The 23,009-nt window shown below is 49.9% G+C and overlaps 3 protein-coding genes across 3 annotated transcripts; 2 read left to right on the top strand and 1 right to left on the bottom strand.

Moving 5' to 3' along the window:
- The first annotated feature begins 21 nt into the window (after positions 1-21).
- On the top strand, positions 22-5,617 carry J3458_001304 (uncharacterized protein). Its single transcript, XM_066116652.1, has 5 exons — positions 22-657; positions 711-4,132; positions 4,190-4,309; positions 4,375-4,630; positions 4,682-5,617. The coding sequence occupies exons 2-5, from the start codon at positions 3,328-3,330 to the stop codon at positions 5,307-5,309; spliced, it is 1,809 nt and encodes a 602-aa protein (XP_065978537.1). The 5' UTR covers positions 22-657; positions 711-3,327; the 3' UTR covers positions 5,310-5,617.
- A 2,828-nt stretch (positions 5,618-8,445) lies between these two features.
- On the top strand, positions 8,446-13,844 carry GDB1_1 (bifunctional 4-alpha-glucanotransferase/amylo-alpha-1,6-glucosidase). Its single transcript, XM_007812109.2, has 3 exons — positions 8,446-9,200; positions 9,268-13,627; positions 13,681-13,844. Exons 1-3 carry the CDS (start codon positions 8,971-8,973, stop codon positions 13,759-13,761), a joined length of 4,671 nt encoding a protein of 1,556 aa, XP_007810300.2. The 5' UTR covers positions 8,446-8,970; the 3' UTR covers positions 13,762-13,844.
- A 719-nt stretch (positions 13,845-14,563) lies between these two features.
- J3458_001302 (uncharacterized protein) lies at positions 14,564-15,412 on the bottom strand (the record flags this gene model as incomplete). Its single annotated transcript, XM_007812110.2, has 3 exons — positions 14,564-14,867; positions 14,931-15,339; positions 15,409-15,412. The coding sequence occupies 3 exons, from the start codon at positions 15,410-15,412 to the stop codon at positions 14,564-14,566; spliced, it is 717 nt and encodes a 238-aa protein (XP_007810301.2).
- Between the last annotated feature and the right edge of the window lie 7,597 nt (positions 15,413-23,009).

Here is a 23,009-nt window from a genome sequence, read left to right as displayed (position 1 = left end):
CCCGCGCTGGTCGACTAATATGGCAAGCCGAACTTGGAAATACCCGGGGTCTAAGCGAATGTTTAACCGGTCCTGTCCAACAAGGAACCAAGCCTTTTTTTTTTTTTTTTTTTTTTTTTTTTTTTTTTTTGCGACGTCAATTACTAACCTTTTAGGCTTCTCTGCAAGAAATCGGTCTCGAGTAATTATATATTTGATACGCCATTCACATTACCCAGTCGTCATTGCCGAACTACGGGTTTATGCGTCGGAGAGATCCGGGCGGCGACTGATATCGTAGGGGAGGGGGTAGCCTCAATCTTGACCCTAGTAGAGTAAACTTTTACAATACCTATGTCAGGCAAAAAAATCCAACCGGCTTCGCGAGAATAGCAGTCCGAGCTGTCTCGTTCTATGCAAGGAGATGGACGAATGACGCAGTTTGAGCCTGGGCCAGCCGCAAGAGTTGTATCTGCGAGGCAAAGGTGGAACAATGGAGCAGTGAATAGGTTGACGTCTCGCAGCGACATTCGCCATGTTTGGGTTGTGGAAGCGTGTGATGCAACGACGGTGTTGGTAAAACAGGTTTCAAGAATGCATCAATGTCTAATGGTTGAACATGGCAGCCGTCAATAGCGTCTCTACGAGAGTCTTGGGCAGATGACCCCCTTATCTCGAGTTGAGTTTCCCCCCTTCGATCCACAGGACTGATAGTTGACATCTCTGTGAAGATTGCAGAATGCCTCCTACAGTCGTATCGTTTATATTCGTGACCCCTTTCGCGGGTTATACCACCGCAACCGACCCTAGTTGACCAGATGCACATGTCGTACAGACAAACGAGGATCGCCGTCGTCGGCCCATTGTGCCACCTGCTTCCATATCTCGTTATATCTTTACAATCGCCGTTCCCCTGTACTACTCGCCGCCTACACCGCAATCAGTCTCGGAAACCGCTTTGGTAGATGCAGCCTAGAATGCATGACGATGCTTGGAGCGTTCTATGCCATGGTCTTGGGTGAGGCTCAGGCGACGGCTCATTTGCCGTCGGGGATATTACTCGTTTTCTTTCCCTTGCACGAATGTAGTAATGATCTGGCTCGAAAGTGCCACATTGAGCCCACTTGTGGCCAGGCAGATAATCAATGCCGCTGCCCGATGGAACTATTTCTACAACACCCCTGGTAGGCGGAGCCTTCTTGGAACTCGTCACCAGCATGACAATATGTTGGCCAGAGGCGTCGGACAAACTCCGATTGCACAAATCGGAAGATTACAGGATGCCATTGGAGTGATGGCACTGCCAACGCGGCGAAGGGAAGGGCAATATGTCTCATGTCTATCGTCTTGCTTGCCCACACGGGCGTCAAAAGGTGAACGGATACCCATCACTAGTCACTCATGTTTCCTGTAAATGAGGCTCCGTGATACTAAGTATAACAGGATGGATGGAACACGTTTCAGTTGGCAGTTGGATCGCAGAGTTCACGAAGCCGGCCTCGGCGGAGAGGGGATTGCAAATCAAGTCTTATTCCCAGCGTTTTCTGGGCGGCGGCTGTGACTATCGGCCGAGTCGTTTTTGGGCAGTTTACGCGACGTCTTGGGTGATGTCTCGGCTCCCCTGACCCCCTTATTTGACTTCAATCCTCTGCAAAGTTTAACTTTTGTTTTCTGCAGGTGAGCGATTTACGATTGCAGGCAACTCGATGGCGTCCTTTGCTCCCGAGACCATCTTCTGGACAGTCCTGACGTTTGCCGTATCAACTGCTGCAGTCTCTTTGTTAGGCCTGTTTTTTTTTTTTCCACCCAAACGCTGTTTCCGGGTGCGATTGCCGTAGCAGGCAAACTCTTACCAAAACATGCCCATACCCCTGGCATTGGAATTGCTTCAGTATTTTGCAGGCAGTGGAGCGGCCGTGTACGTCAAGGCTGTAACCCTTCTGGTGATGCCGAGCAAGCCCAACATTGGCAACGTGCCTCTCGACCTTTTACACTTGCGCTCTTGATAGTGAGCTGATATTTCCGTCTAAGGACAAGCTACCGTTTTCCGCGGGAGCTACTTTTGACAAAGTCTCCAGGCGGTCGTGCCCGCGTTGCTCGAGGCGTCGTCCGTCATTTGGGTGTTATTGCCGCAGTTGACGTCCCACGCACACTGAACATCAAAGGTGGAGACGACAATATCACGGATGAACCATGAATGAAGCATTATATCTGATGGGGTCCTGCACGTATGAGGAGATAGGCTGTGGGTCACTCTGTCAAACTTGCGATGCAGATGTGGTAGATCTCCCCGTTCAGGACCAGTAGAAGTAGCTTGCGGCGAGAAAACATAGATGGACCGAATGTGGTTGCGACGCGTCTTGATCACAGGCAGGGGGGACTGAGGACCAAAGTTGTCCGATCATGGATATCCGCCAAGGTCCAAGGTTGTAAGTGCCAGCGCGCATCGTGATCGGCCGGTTCGCATGTGTGCTGGGAGCACATTCTGCCCAAGTTGGCGCGGACATGTCGCCTACAAGGATGCGAGATGGGCGATGCGAGATGTGAGATGTGAGACAGACTCAACGATATGCCAATGGCAACTCGGTAACCCAGTTCAGAAACAGAAGTCGCTTTGGAACGTTTTATGTGGAACTCTCGCGTACCATCACTCACGGAACCTTAACTAGAACCTTAGTTGCCGAGTGCTTCGCCACACGTTTCCCGAGAGCTGGGAGACGCACAAGTTACAACCTCTCAAATGGCAGAATCGCAACACGGGGGATAGCTTCCGTCACCGAGTCCTCCCAAATCAAGGCCACGCAATGTGGGTTCTACCGGGGACGGGTTACCACTTTTCTCGAGTTGCTGCCCAGAGGTCAAAACTCTCGCAGCCTATCAACTCGTGATATCCACACAGCCAGCACCATCACGTCGCATTGAAGAAAAGGTCGAGTTGCCGTTCACAATTTCTTATCACTGCCTTTCGCACTACGTTGTTAGTGTAACTTTGCAGCAGGCAAACTCGGATGGGTATCATTGAAGGGTGGTGTGCATGTATGCCGCCGCACAGCCCAATCGGGGGGCGCAATAATCTCTGTCCCACGACTCCATGATGCCAAGGCCCTACTGCCGAGTTGGGGGCCATCAGGCGTCGTTGTACCGACATCCAGAGGAGGCCCCAAAGCCTCCGTCGCAGTAGGGCGTATGTATGTATCTGCCGGGGGTGGTTGCCGGGGGTCGCGGTCTTTGGGAACATGAGCGGCTCCGCGTGTATTGGATATTCTCACGGGCCCCTGTCGGCAGTGTGTAAGTGATGGCAATTCCATTGTACATTGTGCAGGATGAGGAAGAATACAAAATGGACAGATGTTTCCTTCGACGTGGTCCCGTGTTTCGATGCGAGCCAACCGAGTCTTGGGGCGAGCGCTCTTTTTTTCCCCCCTTTTGCTGAAGCATTCCATCATGTCGGGACTTACAGCGGCCGAAAGGGTCCTCCATGACCAGGCAAACTTATTGCCTCGTCGGAAACTCATCCCCGTTTTATGTGTGCTTGCCATTCCGTCCATGATATCCTTCATTGACCAGAATGGAATATCGACTGCCCTGCCCACCATTGCGGCCGAATTGAACGCCAAGGACACTATATCCTGGGCAGGCACCTCGTCTCTAATAGCAAACACGACATTTACCATGCTCTACGGCCGGCTGTCCGACATTTTCGGTCGGAAGAACGTCTACGTTGCTGCCGTTGCTCTACTTGCTTTGGCGGATTTGATGTGTGGAATGAGCCGAAACGTGACCATGTTTTACATCTTCCGTGGTGTTGCGGGCATCGGAGGCGGCGGCATCGTCAACCTGAGCATGATTATCGTCTCGGACGTTGTGACTTTGGAAGAACGAGGTAAATATCAGGGCATCATCTCTAGTATGGTCGGCGTGGGTAGTGCAACGGGCCCTTTTATTGCTGCCGCGTTTGTGTCCAAGTCTACTTGGCGTGGCTTCTTTTATCTGCTGGCTCCTCTGGGTGCGCTGAGCTGTCTCGTTGCAGTCATCTTTCTGCCGTCCAAGCCTCCTACTGCTGGTTTCGCAGAGAGTGTCAAGAAAGTTGACTGGCTGGGGCTATTTGCTTCTTCTGTCGCCGTCATCTTCTTGTTGATTCCCATCTCTGGCGGTATGTCTCTAATGCCATGTCATCGTCCATTGTCCCCGTCGCTGATTAATGGCATAGGAGGAGCGTACTTTCCATGGGACTCACCCATGGTTATCAGTATGCTAGCTATTGGCACGCTGTCTTTAATCGCTTTTGTCGTTATTGAATGGAAAGTGGCCGCTTTGCCAATGATGCCGGGTGAGTGGCTGCGTGCACATCTCTCAACCCATCTTCAAGCAGTCACTGATCTGTCGTCATCACAGTCTCCATGTTTAAAAACCCCGTCATCGTTGTGATTCTCATTCAAACCTTCCTCCTCGGACTTGTGTATCAGTCGTACGTTTATTACGTCCCGTTGTATCTGCAGAACGCGCGCCAGTTCTCCATCATTACATCGGCCCTCATCTTCTGTCCCACGGTCGGAATTCAAAGCGTGTCCGGCATCCTAGCTGGCTACTGGATCGCACGGTACAAGAGATACGGAATCGTCATCAAGTGTGGCTTTGGGCTGTGGTTGCTGTCAGTTCTCCCTTTCCGGATCAGCGGGGACGTTTTGCTAACATATTACAGCGGCGCCGGACTCACTCTCGTATACAACCGACAAACCAACCCGGGTGCAATCGTCGCACCTCTAATCATCCTTGGTATTGGCGTCGGCTTAGTGTTACAGCCAACCTTGGTTGCCCTCCAAGCCCACTCCCCAAAATCGCGACGGGCTGTTATCATATCCAACAGAAACTTTAACCGCTGTTCAGGTGGCGCGGCTGGGTTGGCTATATCAGCTGCCGTTATGCAGGTGGTTCTCCGAAGTTCCTTGCCTCCAGAATACTCATCCCTAAGCCGCTCAACCTTTGACTTGCCTGATGAACCTGGTGGCATTCCATCTAGTGTCCTTGATGCCTACATGTCCGCAAGCTACGCCGTTTTTGTCCTACAAGTTCCACTTGTGGGGATATGCTTCTTGGGAACATTTCTGATCAAGGACAAGGGCTTGTCTTTTGCTGACGAGCCTAAAGTACAAGACGATAAGGGCGAGAGTGAAACTGATCTTGAATCCGGACCGGCATCATCAGGATCCAGTGTAATGGAGAAGGGAACCAGTACCGATGCCAGCGCTAAAAGAAACACGGTGAAGCCCAGTGAGCCAGGTTTGAAAGTAACCGTATCAAGCAAGGATACGATGGACAAGATATCATAGGCAGCAGTACACTTGAAAGCATATATAGCAAGTCATTCATTTACATGAAAAGGCGAATTCCATGACTAAAGTTTCGACGTCCTCTTATCAAATAGTCCACTTGTGGCAGAGTTGACTTTCAACCATGCGTCTGCGGTAGCGGGACAGAGAGCAAAAAAATAAGCTATAGCAGTTGCATGGTATGGAGAGGCAGGTTGCTTGCGCAGTCCCTGACAGGAGGCTTGAGCGTACACGATGGTTGTGCACAAGTGCCAAGGAAACAAACCACACGAAAGTCAATGAGGGAAAGAAAGAAAAAACACGTCTGGTGTGCAAATAGTATTGCTCATTCATAGAAGAACGCAACGCAGCACTTGTCAAATGACCTGGATTTTGCAGGCTTTCTCTTTGTGTTTCGCTTCACGACAGCCTGAAGGGAAATGGTCGGCCCAAAAAAATGCATACCCCGTCTTTTCCATGACCTCGGAAGATACGGTCTATTTGTTAATGTAAACAAGCGTATTTGAGTGGAGGACTGTTGGACATGAACCTGCGCGTAGACGCAAATGCTTAACCGAATATTACTCTTTGGTTGTAAAAGGACTTGGACTGCTTTCCCTTACCCAAGTACGGCAAATATAATTGTATACTTCATAAGTGCGTGAGGCCGGATTGTCGAAAGGAAGGTTGCAAGAAGTTCAAGTTGAAGGTTTTCGGTGCCTACAAGGAAAACACAGTCCTTTCTAATTTACGTACGTTACACATGACGGGCATTGGGCCACGGAACAGGGCGGCGAAGAGGTGGCATTTTATTAAGACACTTTACCCGCGACAGGTGTTGACCTTCTGTCCTCTTAAGTGTGTCAAGTTGTAAGCGAAGTCTCTTACAGGACAATGTCCAATGAGAACAGAAGTTTAGTAGGTACATACATAATCATCCATTCATCACTAACAGTCCCAAGCACATACGTTAGCAGCGTTCTAGGCCAAGACACGGGCAGAAATACTTGACAAGGGTACTCTGCAGTAGATAGAAAAGCTGCGCCTTAACACACCCAAAGGAATCGAGCACGACATTGAACTGAGACACGATGCTGTACACATCTCGTAATCTTAAACTCATGATCAATCAAGTTCAGAATAGAGAGAGATCTCTCCAATTTTGGTAGTACGACATATCAGTCATCAAGTCCCCGCGAATGTTTGAATACGCCGACTGGCGACCAAGAATTACTGGACGGTGGAACGTCACATAAAATCTCATGGTCCATCCAGAACTTTCCACCTTGCTTAGTTCGCTAGCCATGCCTCGGAAGGAGTCTGGATAGTTTCTCATATTTATCATGTTTTCTCTCGACGTGGACGCCAGATTGTGCGCCACTTCTTGGGGAAAGAAACGCATTTTCCATCAATGGATTATGCCACGCCAGAAATACATGGATTGAAAACTATGGCGACAATGTAGACATGCATTCTTAAAAGTAAGAATGCATTCATTATTCAATCCGCTCAGGTCTGTTTGGCGATTTTGCAAAATCATCGTCACGTGGCGTGCTGGTTATGCAAGGCAAATCGTCGATCCGGGGGCCCGCCGTTGGAATAAACAGGCTGGGCATTTTTGAACCCTGTCGGTCATGATGGTTGCTTTTTCTAGGGCTCGGGTTGAAGGGAGCCCTAGCAGGGGTTTCCAGGGGCTCTGACTAGGTATCAAAGGGGTCAAATTTGCAGCAGAGCCTTCAGAGCCACCTTCATCATCATCAAAAGCTTCATTTTCGGCTGTGTAAAATCAATACAGACAGGAGATGACGCTGCATGTCTCAGATGACGCCATCTTGCCGGGACCTCGACTCCAAGTGCTACTCTCTCTTATAAGAACTCTGCAACATGCACATATTGATTGGATAAATCGACCTGTTCTACTTTATTGGGACACTGGAAGTGCACTGCATAGGTACAATCATGTGGATACGGACGCTCAATATAAATGTCATCTAACAAGGGAGCGATGTGAATATCGTTTTTTACTCTACCCTTCACTTCTCACATTAAGACTCGCATATTGCATGTGACTCGGATGGCGTGTGTCGACTAGCAGCGGCCCTGAAATAACGACGGAAACAAAAGCGGGAAAAAAATAGTCGCCACTCACAGGTATGATGTATCATTGGCGCAGCCGAACAACAAGAGCGAACAGCAGTTCAACCTTGTCGACCGTTTGGTAGTCGGAATTAAAGATGCCGCTAAGCCATATTCGTAGATTGGTATCCCAACTGGGATCGTTGGTTCGGTTCGACCCACTCCCGTCTGGCGGAGAAGATCGGGAATCTAATTGCCAAATTTGGAGTCAGACGATCGGGATAGAGTATCAGAGCCCATTAATGCCCGGTGCAACTTAAGTCCAGTCCGAAGGACAAAGGTCGTAGGAGATGACAACTCTGAGTCCGATATATAAGCCTTCGTTCTTGCGGTGAAAAAGGAAAAAGTCGTCCCGGATTCCTGAAAGAGAACTTCAATTCAGGCTCGCAACAGTCAGAGCCACACGACAAAGGAAATTAAACAACAAAATCGCCCAAGAAGATACCAAGGATCAGCCGGTAGAATTTGCCATTGGTATTGAGAGAGTAGCTGTTTTGGACGTGAGTGCTGTCGAACCATTAGGCTTCACGTCTCTACTCAAGCTGACATGGCAAGCTAGGTCACTGGCCAAGTCGGCAATACTCGTACATTTTGTGCTAACAGTGGCAGCAACTTTGAGGAGACTCGGGGCTTGGCAAATGGTGTGTTAGGCCTGCCAAAGGAAGATATTGACGGGGCTACCAGGCGGGCGATTGCGAATTGCAACCGATATAGGGAGTAAACCCCGTCAAAAGGAGGCGGTGGTTTGTACAAGAATGGGTCAAGACTGTGTGTTTCATGATACGTTCAATATAAAACTCGAGTCGAAATTGGGAAATGTCTCCAATTGAGTCGAAGGCACAAGATGGTAGGTGCCACGGCCCACGTGTCATGCTTACACACCAGAGTTGTCGGCGAAGCTGGCACTGGGGTTCTGCTTACTTGTATTGTGGGGATGGTACTCCGTACGAAGTACCCGGTCCGCAGCATCCTGGCCACTGAGGAACCGAATACACGGGTCACCTCATTACCGATTCCATCACGATCGGAAAAGCTGAGGCACAATCGGGGATTAGTTCATTACGTCTGGCTTGTTGCACATGTTGAGACCTGGATCCCGAGTCGCCCGTCAGCAGACTGGTCGCGAGTCACCGCTTTGATTTCGTCGTTGCCTCACGTTCAAACATGCCCATAAATGCACAGCGGCGGAGCAAGGGCTCCTCCTGGCGTCGTCATGATTAAACAGCCACACACCACTTCCTCGATATCTCGCACGCTTGGATGCCGCCATCAAGAAAATAGCTCCTCCCATCTCCGGGGCTGGTAACCACCTCGCTAGGCGCGCTGCTACGCGGTTGCTTCCCGTCGTCACTTGTCATCGCCGACCTTTGACGTCCCGCAGACCTGTCCCGCCGTCCACAGCGGCAGAAAACATCACGGAGCTCTGGTGGATACCGAACCACATGTCGACAACAGCGCTCTGACGTCGATTACTATTCCCGCCCGAGTCCCTTCTAGCGCGGGGCAGCGAGCGTCGCTCCCCTCAACCTTCCTTTTGCACCAGACCATGAGCCCAGGCACCATGACAACCACCCAGGTATATCTGCTGCCGCTCAACGATGACGGTTCTCCCGATGTCGAGAGGCAGTACATCTACATTGCTCCATCATCCAATGATCCTGTGGTCATCAGGTTTGCCATTGAAGGCACTTCGTCAATATGTTGCCACGGCAGCCTCTGGGTCAATATCCCCGAGAAGGGCAAGGAGTTTCGTCGCGATAGCTTCAGAGAATTCAAGTCTGTGATTTACTGAGCTCCCCCATGGTCCACTGACTCAATTGATCTGTATATTAATGGCTATCAGGCTAACACCCGACTTCAATCGCACAATTGAGATATCTATCCAGATCCACCAACCAGGAGCCTATGCCTTCTATACCACCTACGCCGAGCTGCCGAGCCTCGAACCTCGCATTTCCAAGGCGCCCTCACAAGCCTCTCAACAGTTGAAAAGAACACCGACTTACTACATAGATGTTGCGCCACGGCTGCGTTTAGATGGACGCCCACTCCCGCTGCCCGCGCTGTCGGTGTTCTCTGTCATCAGTAAATTCATGGGCAAGTACCCTACCGATTGGGATAGTCATTTGCGAGGCATAAGCGATCGAGGTTATAATATGATTCATTTCACGCCCCTACAAGTCCGAGGATCGTCCAACTCACCATACAGCTTGTACGATCAACTCGGCTGGGACTCTGATTGCTTTCCCAATGGCGAGAGCGACATTGAAGACCTGATCCGAAGCTTGGAGAAGGACAATTCCTTGCTGAGCCTGACGGACATCGTACTCAATCATACAGCGCACAATACAAAATGGCTTCAAGAGCACCCGGAAGCTGGCTATAACCTTTCAACTGCGCCATGGCTAGAGTCTGCATACGAACTTGATTCCAAATTGCTAGAGCTGAGCTCAAAGCTGCAATCCCTTGGCCTGCCAGCTGATCCAAAGTCACCCCAAGATCTACTTTTGATCATGGAAGCTATCAAAAAAGAGGTCGTTGCGAAAATTCGTCTTTGGGAATATTACGCGCTTAACGTGGAGCGAGATGCTGACGCTGCTGTGGACACATGGGCTGGGACAGAGACGTATACACCCCAAGATACAGAGATCATTCAAGAAGCGGTCGAACAGCTTAGAGATTCTAGCGTCACTCAACAGGCCGATTTCCTCCAAAAGTTTGGGCTTTTGGGCAAGGATCGCCTAGGTGAACGATTCAGAAGAAGGGTCGATCCTAATGTAGCGGCGACTTTGCTCGCATTCTCCCTGGGCCGATACGAAGGCGAGTCGTCGAACTCTGCAGACAAGGCGGCGGCCCGCTCAAAAATGGTAGAGATCCTACATGCATTGAATGTACCATTGTACGAAGAGTATGACGGCGACATAAAGGAAATTCTCGAACAACTATACAACCGTATAAAATATGTTCGTCTGGACGAACACGGTCCTAAACTCGGTCCCATAAATGATGAGAACCCTCTGATCGAAACATACTTCACACGTCTGCCCAAGAACGATACGACGTCAAAGCATGACCCGCGAGAATTGATGGTAGTGAACAATGGCTGGGTATGGGGCGGCAATGCACTGATAGACAATGCCGGCCCTGACTCACGGGTATACTTACGACGCGAAGTTATCGTCTGGGGTGACTGTGTCAAGCTACGGTATGGTTCGAAGCCGGACGATAGCCCTTGGCTTTGGAAGCACATGACAGAGTATGCACGTAAATTAGCAACGTATTTTGCTGGTCTGCGCATAGACAATTGTCATTCAACGCCCATTCATGTTGCTGAGCACATTCTTGACGAAGCACGCCGCGTGCGGCCAGACCTATATGTCGTGGCTGAACTATTTAGCGGTTCCGAAGACACCGACTACGTGTTCGTGAAGCGACTCGGACTCAGCTCGCTCATCCGAGAGGCTATGCAAGCATGGAGCACCGCTGAGCTCAGTCGACTGGTTCATCGCCACGGTGGTCGCCCAATTGGCAGTTTTGAGGTTGACGAAATCGCCCATGGTGACCCAACGCCGTCACCCGGCTCTGAAAGCGGGCGAGACCTCACAAGAGAAGTTATCCGGCGAATCAAACCTACGCCAGTGCACGCCCTCTTCATGGATTGTACTCATGATAATGAAACGCCAGCTCAGAAACGAGATGCTCGAGACACCCTTCCTAATGCGGCACTTGTCAGCATGTGTTCCAGTGCCACAGGCTCCGTCATGGGATACGATGAAGTGTATCCTAGGCTCATAGACCTCGTCAACGAAGCTCGCTTGTATACGTCAGAATCATCTAGGTCCGCCCCCATCAAAGTTGGTCGTGGAAAGAACGGAATTGCCGGAGTAAAGAAGTTACTAAACCAGATTCATATACTAATGGGCAAAGATGGCTACGACGAGACGCACATCCACCACGAGGAGGAATACATTACTGTGCACCGAGTTCATCCTGAATCACGAAAAGGGTACTTTTTAATTGCTCACACCGCATTTCCTGGCTACGGCAATGGCAATGGTGCTTTGACCCCAGTCCGTTTGGCCGGAACCCGAGCCCAGCATCTAGGAAGTTGGACTCTAGAGGTGGATGCCAGCGCAGAAGCAACAGCAAAAGCAGTCAATGACAGCCATTTTCTAGTTGGTCTTCCAAGTCGTGTCATAGAAATCGCTGGCGTCGATATGGACGCGCAGGGTGAGGACACCGTTCTTACTGTGCGGGACAACTTCCCTCCTGGGAGCATTGCACTTTTCGAGACGTGGATTCCTGCCGCGGAGCATTCTACTAGTCTCGACACATATGTCACATCAGGTGCAAAAGCAGCTTGGAGCCAGTTGAACCTCATTGACTTGAATTTCTTAATGTACAGGTGTGAGGCTGAAGAGCTCGACTCTAATGGTGGACGTGACGGTACGTACAATGTCCCAGGACATGGAAAGCTAGTTTACGCCGGACTGCAAGGATGGTGGAGTCTCATGAAGGGCATCATTCGGGAGAACAACCTCGCCCATCCTCTGTGCCAAAATCTGCGGCAGGGCACTTGGTCTCTCGACTACATCCTTGGCCGCGTTCAGAAATTGAGTGAAATGGAGGGCAATGAGCAGCTTGCCAGGCCAGCCACGTGGCTCAGTGAACGTTTTGATGCAATCCGAACAATTCCTAGCTTCCTTCTCCCCCGATATTTTGGTTTAGTTCTTCGAACAGCTTACAAGGCTAGCCGTGACAGAGCATTGGAGCTAATGGGCGAGAACATCGAGAAGGCACAATGGTTCATCCAAAACCTGGCGCTGGTTAGCGTGCAGCAGACGGGATATGTCAAGTCCGCATCACTATGGCCTAACAAAGCAGTCCCTTCCATTGCTGCGGGATTGCCTCATTTTGCAGTTGGATGGGCAAGATGTTGGGGGCGCGATGTTTTCATTTCCATCCGTGGCTTGTATCTGGGGACTGGCCGCTTCGATGAGGCCAAGGAGCATATCATGGCCTTTGCAAGCGTTTTGAAGCACGGAATGATCCCCAACCTGCTCAGCAGTGGTGATGCGCCTCGCTACAATTCTAGAGATTCAATCTGGTTCTTCCTGCAGACCATCCAGGACTTTATCCGATACGCTCCTGAAGGGGTGGGCTTGCTAAGGTCAACTGTCAAGAGACGTTTCTTGCCTTATGACGATACATGGTTTCCAACACAAGACCCTAGGGCATACTCGAAAGAAAGCACCATAGAGGAGATCATCCAGGAGGCACTGCAAAGACACGCCACCGGGATGAAATACCGAGAGGCAAACGCTGGACCACAGATTGATTCTCAAATGAAGGATGAAGGTTTCAACCAGGACATTCATGTCGACTGGGAGACGGGCATTATCTTTGGTGGCAATCAGTTCAATTGTGGCACCTGGATGGACAAAATGGGAGAAAGCGAACGAGCCGGCTCCAAGGGAGTGCCCGGAACTCCACGAGATGGTGCCGCCATTGAGATCACCGGTCTGCTGTACAGCACCTTGACATGGCTGTCCGAACTGAATGAACAAGGAAAATATGCCTACTCGTCAGTAAAAGCTGCAGACGGAAGGAGTGTCTCTTTCAAAGACTGGGCAGGACGGATCAAGGCCAATTTCGAGAGATGTTACTTTGTCCCTCTCTCATCAAAGGACGACTACAAGTACGACGTCAACCCTGCCATCATCAACCGTCGTGGGATCTACAAGGACCTCTACAAATCCGGCAAGGAGTACGAAGACTATCAATTCCGCGCCAACTTCCCCATCGCCATGGCCGTCGCCCCATCTCTATTCGACCCAAGCCACGCAATGCATGCCTTGTGTCTAGCCGACTCGGTCCTCCGCGGCCCGACAGGCATGGCCACACTTGATCCCGCAGATCTCAACTACCGCCCATACTACCGCAACAGCGAAGACAGCGAGGATTTCGCCACAAGCAAGGGGAGGAACTACCACCAAGGCCCGGAGTGGCTCTGGCCGACGGGCTTCTTTCTCCGTGCGTTGCTAAAATTTGACCTGATGAGACGCACGACGCCCGAGGGCAGGACAGAGGCCTTCCAGCAGGTCACGAGACGTTTGGCGGGCTGCAAAAAGATGATTGAGGAGAGCCCGTGGGCTGGCTTGACAGAGTTGACGCAGAAGAATGGAGAATATTGCCCTGATTCGGTAAGCTTACGTCTACTCTTCTACAGAATTGCAGAAGTTGCTAACGAATGCAGAGTCCCACGCAGGCATGGTCAGCAGGCTGTTTGATTGATCTGTACATGGACGGTAGGGAAGAACAGCAGAAGCAGCTGTAGCTAGGAACCTGGGATATTGTCCCCGGAAATGTTTTCTTTTTATACTTGTTTATAGAACCGCCATGAGCATACGAATACAATTTGGTCTTTTTGACAAAGTCTCCCAACAATGTCTTACACGTAGGACGCATTGTGGCGTAAGAGATTAAATATATAGCTAGCCGATTTACATGGCCTTGTCCTCCCAACCGTTGGGTAACCCGATTCTTAATCCTCACGACACAAAGCAAGGCTAAGCCCGTCGGCACCTTTAAAATGCAGTGTCATGGTGTCCACATGATCCCTTCAAAAACGCCTGCAATCTCCCAAAATAGACCAAGAAAGCTCAAATCCCCACTAAACATATTAAAAGATGTAGACTAGCAAATGCCCAGATACAGACTAGGAAGACAAAGAACAAGGGGTCAAAGCGCAAGCGTTGTCCTCTTTGTTGCCTGTGCCTTTGCCCCCAAGTTTGAATCGAAACACGCACCATTTTATGGCTCTGGGAAAGTAAAGATCCTTTCGGTGGATGACATTACGACAAAAATGACGAAAAGATACGGCCGTATCGACAGTCCTGTAAAAGGAAGGGGGCACATGCGTGCAAGCCAGTAAGTGTACTGTATATCCAATGGGTCGATATCGATGAGTGTCAAAAAGCCAGCTATGTATTCATATTCTGCCGATTCGAGAATACAGATGCAAAGCAATATGCAGCAAAAAATGAATTCAACTATGCAGTAAACATGAGAAATCAGGTCGTCGTAGAGAGTATATCGCAGGCTTGGCGTTGATAACGGCAACAAGTGAGGAATTTCGTCTAAGTGCGCTGAGTAACAGTCCACTTCTTCTTAGATTTAGTTTTTCCTGCCTTTTCAGTGGCAACCACTCGCTCAGGGTCACGTCCAGCATTGTGTGCCATAGGGGTCGCAGTCTCAGTACCAGTAACGGCAGGTCCCCATGACGGACGAGAAGCAGACCCTGAGTGCTTCTGGCCGAGTGAAGTTTGCCGGTCCTTCTTTCGCAAATATCGACGGCGCCAGATGCATGCGCCAATCCAAATACCGGCAATGCCAACGACGAGAATGACAAGCATTATCACCCATTGCCAGTGGTTGGACAGCCTGGTTTTCGTCGAGGCATATTAGTTCCCGCGTCGTCAAGGACTGTCGTATCTTCAGACTTACCAGTCTCCGCCGTTTCCACTGTTGCTGCCACCAATGTTGCTACCTGAGGAGCCTGCGGTATTCGTTTCCGTAGCTGTACTCGTTCCTGTTGTCTTGGGGGTATTTTTAGGGGCCTTTCCATTACAGAAGCTGGTGAACCAGTTGCCAATGGAACTGATGCCCTGGGGGTTACCTGGGCAAGCATTCGGGCAGACATTGGCGCCGCCGCCTGTGGAAAATGGTGCAACTCTTGAGTCGGCACAAAAGCATGATTCATATGTACCTGCATCAGCAGCAGGTATGGCTGGAGGCACACAAGCGCCGTTGGCATCCCAGAGAGGGCCACAAGCATTGGCACAAGCCGGGAGCTTGTTGATATCGTTGAATGGGACGATAGTATACGACAGGCCATTGCCGGCAGGTTGTTGCGCTACGGTAAGATTTGATTAGTGAATAGGGCCTCCATAACGCTAGGAAGATATCCGAAGAGAAATCGTACCCATTTTATTGGTAATGATGGATGTCGTGAGCGTGTTCTTTGTGTGATAATCGTGTAGTGGTACTGGATAGGAGCCCTAGTCTCCCGGAGCACAATCTCTGAGAAGCGATTGATTCTGCCGTGCAGGCTCAACCAGAGAGTGTTGTGCCAAGCAGAGGTGCGATACAGGAGGCTGCCCCTGTGTCGCCTATGCCGTCGTCTCGATGCTCGTCGAATTTTGTATCGCTGCGACAAGTTTTCTCTGGTGGAAGAAGGTGGGATGAACCGGTCCGTCACGGTATATGGGCAGCGCCGCACAATGAGACAAAAATATTTGGCAGGTGGTCAGACTCGTGGAGGTGTAGATTTTTGTTTCGAGACGCCGCCTACTCTGTGGTGAAACTGCCAAGCGCAGCACCTTCTTCCTCGCAGCAACCGTGCCAGCCGCCAATATAACGAATGGAGATGTGAACGGGCGAAAAGAGCGATAAGACTCGTGAATGCGAAGGAATTGGCGATAATGGGAGCAAAACAATAACGGGATGCAGTCGACGCGCCAGCGAGGATTAGTTTGTAGAATGTGCCGCTTGTTTGATTGTGTTGAGGTGAAAGGAATGGAGAGCCACAGCAGAGTGAGCGAGCCTGGAATAACGGTAGGCGGGACGAGAGGAGACAACTGGTGTCAGGATGAAATGGGAAGGAGAGGTCAACCGTGGTACCTCAAAATTGGTAGGTGTACATGTACTGTGCCACCTCACTCAGGCCGAACTGTACAATCAAAGCTAGGGAATGAGACCTTGTTGGGCTGGTCTTCTTGCTGCAATGCGAGGGACCCACTGCTTGTGAGTGGATCCAGGTGAGTCGCTAATGGCCAATGAAGTTTCTTATTCTGAGATCTGAGTGGCTGAAATGTCCACGATGGTTGTGGGTGCCAAGCTCAACTGCCTTCCAAGTTGGTGCTTGACTACGTCTCAGGTACCTGAGTACTTGCCCGCCCGTGGACCAGGGCAGGCTTGAAGGGGAATAATTGGGGGGCAGAGGAGAGCACAAGATGTAGCCTGGTACTTGGATGGACCGAAGCAGCCAAGGAAACCAAGGGAGGGGGCCTTGACACCACTGCTCAGAGCTTAAGTAGGCGGCTTGATGACTTCCAACCAGACACATTATAAAAAAGCTTGCCTCTATATTGCCCTCATCCTCCCGACACAGCTTGCAAGACTTCGTCGTCACGTCTCGAGCCATGGAGTGTCTTCTCACAACTAGGCTCTCAGCCCAAGCTTGTGTTCCGTAGCTCGGAGCCAAACTTCAAGTCATACGGAGTACGGAGTACATACTCTGCAATGCCGGCTTGGAACTAAACATGAAGCCGTTTGCAGCTGGCATCTTGGCACCATGGCTTCCAGTCTGCGCCTTTTTGCGTTCTGGCCATCCACCATGCAGTCACATCAATTGATCGCGCTCACGTTGTCACGTTGTCACGTTTCCATCACGGATTTGCCTGAGCTGCATTAAGCACAAATATTTTCCTCTTTGTCAATCATCCATCATGAAAACACTCGGGTTACGTATATAGTACCTAGGTGTGCCGCCTAAGTACTTAAGTACCTAGGTAGGTAGCCACCACAGCCTACCAGCACCGTCTTCTCAGTGTCAACTTGCCCACCCTTTTTTTTTTTTTTTTTTTTTTTTTTTTTTTTTTTTTGGTAGGGGCACCACCCGAGCGCTCATGCCGTCGGCTGTGACGCCAAGACCAACCAACGTACCTCGAGAACAGGCATTGCGTCCTCGCCTCTAAGCGCCGACAAGAGAGGACCACCAGAGGCACCCGACCCATGAGCGAATTCGGGAATGGGAGCTCAGATTGCTGAGGTTAGTCAAGAGGCCGTGATGTCCCTTGCGGCTCCAAATATAAAAGTACTTGACCGTTGACATGTTTCTACTAGGTGCCTTAGTTCCTAGTAGGTAGTCCCTGTACTACAATAGCATGAGTCGCGACAGCAGAGGCAAAAACACCTTCCATCTGGCTTCAATTCTCATGTATTCCCAGCGATTTGCTAAACACACATCCAGACGCTTCATCTTGAAAACTCGGGTTTTGCTTTTCTTGAGAACTAGGTGGCTTGGCCCTTGCATTCGCTTTGTAACGCGCCGCTTTTCCGCCGAAATGCTGGCTTGTACGGAATACTCCGTAGCGGTGGTGCCCCATCCCTTTGAATGTGCGCAGGTCCAATTGCTGTAGCGGACCAGGTTTCTACTTTAGCCAATAAAAAATGCTGACTTAAAAGATACATAAATTTACTATACATTATACCATATTATAGGTATCTATTATTAGTAAGATACGAATATTACCTGTACCTACCCAGGTAGGTACCTACGGAGTACCTGGTAGGTAATTGAAGTCTTTCCCCAGCTTACGGAATCCCCCGAAATCAAGATTCTCGATTGAGCCTAGACGCATCTCGGCCAATCCAGTCTGTGTGCGTTTTCGCCAATATCCACCATGCAATTCCGCGTCGCCAAACGACCCCAGTCAGATCATGCAACTAAAAACAAGACGCGGCGCTTGAGAAATTATACTGGTCCGTTGATTCTAAACCACGTCTGGCTTTCTTCTCGTGTTGTCAACCCAAGCCATTGCGCACAACTTTCCATCATGGCTATTTCGCCCTGTGCCTTGCCCGCGTCTCCCCGTCGTCCAGCCGCCTTGCCCAGAGCCTGTTCCTGGTCCACCAATTCGACCTTCATACAGCGATTGTCGCCCTCGACGGTTAAACCTCCGAACAGAATCGATACGGAGTACGGAGTACTCCGTATCCACATCAGATTCGGGGTGCGTGTGGGTCATGATTTGTTGTGGCTTACTGGCAACAACAAGCGGTACAACCAGAATTATCAGAGACACTTCCACTACTGTCAGGGCGAGCCAGGTTTCTCACGGGATTGAGGGCGAAGCAATACTAGTGAGATCTCCGCGATTGATGCCAGTATCCATTCCTTTAGGACGTCTCCGGAACCAAGAAGCTCATCACGATACTGACGGCTCGTTTTTACCGGTCTTCATCAATGCGATGAATTTGCCCAGCCCAACACACCCGCCCATGCTTATCAATTCGAATCAGTTATAGTACGGAGTACCAAACGTAAAGAAGATATCTTAAAAATGGTTTGATCGGTAATCCAGTCTCCCCCTGTACACAGTCCGAAAGCACTTACCGCGGTCTGACAATCATATAGAGTACAGAGTACCTACTCCATGATTTGCCCCGATGCGTTCGTTGTTTTTCTTCTCATGTCTCAGTCTCAGCACCAAGGCTCACTTGATCGAACAGTTGCTAGGACCGAAAGTAGGCACTGTCTCGGACTGGATCTGTGATATCATATCAATCCATGAATCCATGATCCCTGGAAACCTTTGCTTTCACCGCCGTCACCTGCAGAACGTTGGAAACTGGCACCATTTGGGTCTACAGGACCACGAATCTGAAGTCCTTATCGACCTCACACTCAGCACGAAAAATCACATCAGGATGGATGTCCAACGGCTAACAAAGTGAATAGTTTAGTTGCTCTTGTTACCTATGAATCCAGTCAAGCAGCAGGACATGATGCTACAACCACAGTCATGCACCAAATACTTCTTTCCCTTCTTTTTGAGAGAAGGAGTGACGTCTGGCATTTGAGCTAGTTGTTGAGTTGAACTTGGACGAGACACAACAGACATCGCACCCCCTCCCCCTCCCCCTCCCCGAGAAAACCAGGTCGTCGTCAAAATACCCTATTGATGTCGGGAACCCTGATGGGCAGATGCGTTTCCACCACGGGATTGACTGTGGCTTGTCCACGTAGGGCCATTGCCCGGTGGAATAGCCCCTTTGGGGACCCAGGGACCAGGCTCTGAGAGAAAACTCTGCATGCCGTAAGACGTTGTTGCGGAAGACGACGATGCTATCTTTGAATTGTTTGCGGCTCCGGCTCCTGGTACACTGTTAGAACCATAATCTCGACTCTCGTAGTTTTTCAGCGACAGTTGGTCTATCTAACCATTGTTTACCACTCCGTTCGTCTTGTTGTTGTTTGCAGACATCCTGCTATTTAGAGGATTGGCAATGCGTAATGTTTTGGCTTTTGGTCCCTCCCTTTGTATTTGTCGATGACTGAAAAGCGATTGGAATGTGTCCAATTCATGAAGCAAATTTTGACATCGTAGGGCGAACCAGTTCAATTTATATTACTTCCTCGTCAAGATTAAGAGACGAGTGACTATCCGGTATTGGTGTGTTTGGTAGTGCCACGAGTCTTCGAGTCAATTGAAAGGCCCTGTCTTTGCCGTCTCATGAAGTCTGGAACTCGACAACTTTTGGCGGTTTCATTACTGCGGCGGCAGCCTGCATGATCGTGACGCTTCGTCATTGCGCGATGACTTTTCTTTTCTGCGACGTGAATATCTGTGGAACAAACACGTTTGTGCAATCCTAGACGGACCTTATCGGTCGCTGTCAGCGTCCTCTCCTCACCGTCGCACGAAGGAGTTTACGGATGTGTCCCCGGACTTTTTCTCATGGTCGCTTCAAACGGTTCACACCACTCAATACTGCTTCTTTCCGGCATATGATGTTGCCAGAGAGAAGACGAATGGAAATCCTAATTAGCCAACCACAAGGATGAGCTGGCAATGTAGCTTCCCGCATACAACCGAGTCACTGTCAATATCTATTCGTTGTTGGTCCCTGTGTATATTGGATAGCTCCCATTTTCTCACTTCACTTTTTTTCCCCCGTGACAGCACCAACAGTCACGTAAGCTGATGGCATCAATCATTCCGGGTAGCACAGTGGCGTTTTTTTGTCGCAAGAAGGGCACAATACTGCCCGCAAGGGATAAAAGTTTTCTTGGATAAACGTTGCAAAAATTTATTGACGGTTATTTCTTCTAATCTCCGCCGTTGGTAGTCGTTGGCACGAATAACGTGGACTCTTATATGTTGCTTTATATAGCATCCAGGATATTGCCCTTGGCTCCTACGAATAGAACCAGACGCTTTCAGGATATCAGGTTCCTCCACAATGAGACCACAATTTCACATGACTACTTTAGGGGGTCGAGTCCTATATCTGGTACACTATCGGGACTTCTAACATGCCCACATGCTGTAGTACAGATTATTGAGCACGTTCTGTTTAGGAAATATGCGGCCGTTGGCGTGCTTCCTCACATTAACTCGTAATATGTACCACAGATCCTTCAGAACCCACTGCAGCAAAGGGGAAATAACCGAATTACCCAATGTGGCACAATTTTCTGCTTGGGGACTCGGGAGACCGGCAGTCGGCCATCGGTCCAAACTTTGCGGACGACCTGATCCCATATCAACCCGTCTTACAAAATACCACCGCGGATAGCCAGAAGCAGAAAATTCCGAGTCACTGTCATGTGTGCCAAGTTCCACCGACAAAGATCCTCTAACGGCAACGACAAACGAAGCTGAACCTCTGTACTCCTATACCATTATCATGAGGCAATCCGCCGGACAGGATGCCCATATTTGTCAGTTCATATTAACTTCTCCATTATCAATAAGCCAAAGAATTTGACTTCCGACACTCTGACAAATACTCCAGAAGCTTCCAAGTGGAACTACCACATGAGCTCGTCATATGCCAGCAACAGTCGGCAAAAGTCGTAGGGTCGGGATTAACGGCGGTCGACAGAATAGCAGCACGGGGAGAAGGGTATGAAAGTACACAAAGTTTCGGATAATTTGTCTCGTCACTCTCGAGAAAAAAACAACTGTGCAACAAGTACTTGGGCGTGTCAACTGTTTTGGCTGAGCATGTCCCCTGCGGCTGACGCTCCTCTATCTTTCCCTCGGCAGAGTGACCAACACCAAAGCACATTAACGTCATCCGACACGGTGTGACAGGTGGATGCTGTGCTATAGCGATCGTGCTATTCATGGCTGCATGACATTTGCCCTCAAGATCCGACGGCGCAGTGCTCCTCAGGGGTAAGCGGGTTGACACTCAGGTGATCACATTCAGCCGGTCTCCCACTTGCTGGTGACACCACAAAAGATGGCTATGCAAAGGCACCTGACAGAGAACCGAATCCATTGTGATATCACTTCATGAGCCTTGAAGCTTACGGGAGGGTAACAGTGATTAAAAATTGGAAAGTTTTGACGAAGGCATCGAGCCGAGTACGTCGGTTCACGAGCACAATCCGTGACAAAGTCACTAGTAGATGATGTGTTTTTGTTTTTTCTGGTGTGTGTGGCGTGTCTCCCACAAAAGAAAAAAATCAAGTCCCGAATTCAAGTCTTTGTATTCGTGAAAACAGTTACCAGGCATCGACGCCAGAGTGCCGGCAGCGCGTCATATTTTCTTTTGTCTAATATTCGGAACTATGGCCGCCGAACAGAATTGGAAATACGAGGGTTTTTGGAATCGCGGTTTTCGCTTCTGGTTGACGAAATAAGGGATATTTTTCTCGACAACCTGCATGAATAGAAGCTCAACGATATCATCACGGGAACAATCTTGCGCACAAGGGCTATGCTTCCAACGAGAACAAATGCGATTCATTGGTGGCATATTCGGCCTGTACAGGTCAGGGTGATGACACTGCTATACGACGAGCACCCGAATCCAAATATTGATTAAGGAAAGGGTACTTCGTACCGCGCTAGATAATCAATTTCACCGTTTGTGTCACAAGAAGCCGCCGATGGCTCGCCAAAAAACGGCGGCCGCGGCAAGGCCGATGATGGCCTATCCATCTGTAAGGTCGTGTTGGCATGGTGTCTATTTGGCCCATGTTGGCCAGAGCTGCTCTGGAAGTCTCAGTTTGCTATTTTACGCCTTCCGAGTGTCACCCTGAAAATATGACGGCTCACATGCCTTGCGCAGGTTGGGGGCCAATGCTCCCGTTTGCTTATAGCGGTTGAATACTACTACTTGAGACGAGCGGCACCCCCCTTTTTCTTTGCGACGTTGACTTGGAGGCTGTAATAATTCCTTGTGAGATCCTTTGCCACACGTTACATGAGACAGTAACTGTTATGCTTCGCAGGTGCTTTGTCGCCTCACCGGCTTGCAGCAGAATATGCTCGGTGCGTTGCCATGTCCGAGGGAAAAGGTTGTGAGCAAGTTACGACGAGAAAATACTACGCCACCCCTTGCACGTTAGAGCTGTGGGTGCAAGGGGTACGATCATCCGAAGGCTGGGAGTCCTTGGGCCAAGCAACTATTAAGCCATTACATTTAGCTAGCTATCTAGTTATGCAGAGCCGTGGTCTGACCTATATGGATTCCGTGTAAGGACCTGTCGTCTTCTATGCCGCTCATCCCTCATCTTCATCTTCATACCCTCTGGTGGAGACTCGTAAAACAGGTGACCACGATCAAAGGGCGCATCCAGCATCAAGCCCTGGAGCGTTTTTACGCGAGAGACAGCTACGTAGCTTAAACCAGTCTGAAAGTCCCGACAGGAGAGATCTGTCACGATGACATCTTCAGTGATGCTCTGCGACTTGTGAACCGTAATGGCGTAGCATACGATCAGGGGAAACTGCGTGCGAGTGCAGAGAGTGCTTCCGATGAGGAAGTCCCTGTCTACTGGGA

Source organism: Metarhizium acridum (assembly GCF_019434415.1).
Source record: "Metarhizium acridum strain ARSEF 324 chromosome Unknown scaffold_1, whole genome shotgun sequence".
Taxonomy (NCBI): domain Eukaryota; kingdom Fungi; phylum Ascomycota; class Sordariomycetes; order Hypocreales; family Clavicipitaceae; genus Metarhizium; species Metarhizium acridum.
This window is presented reverse-complemented; position numbering and strand designations above follow the sequence as displayed.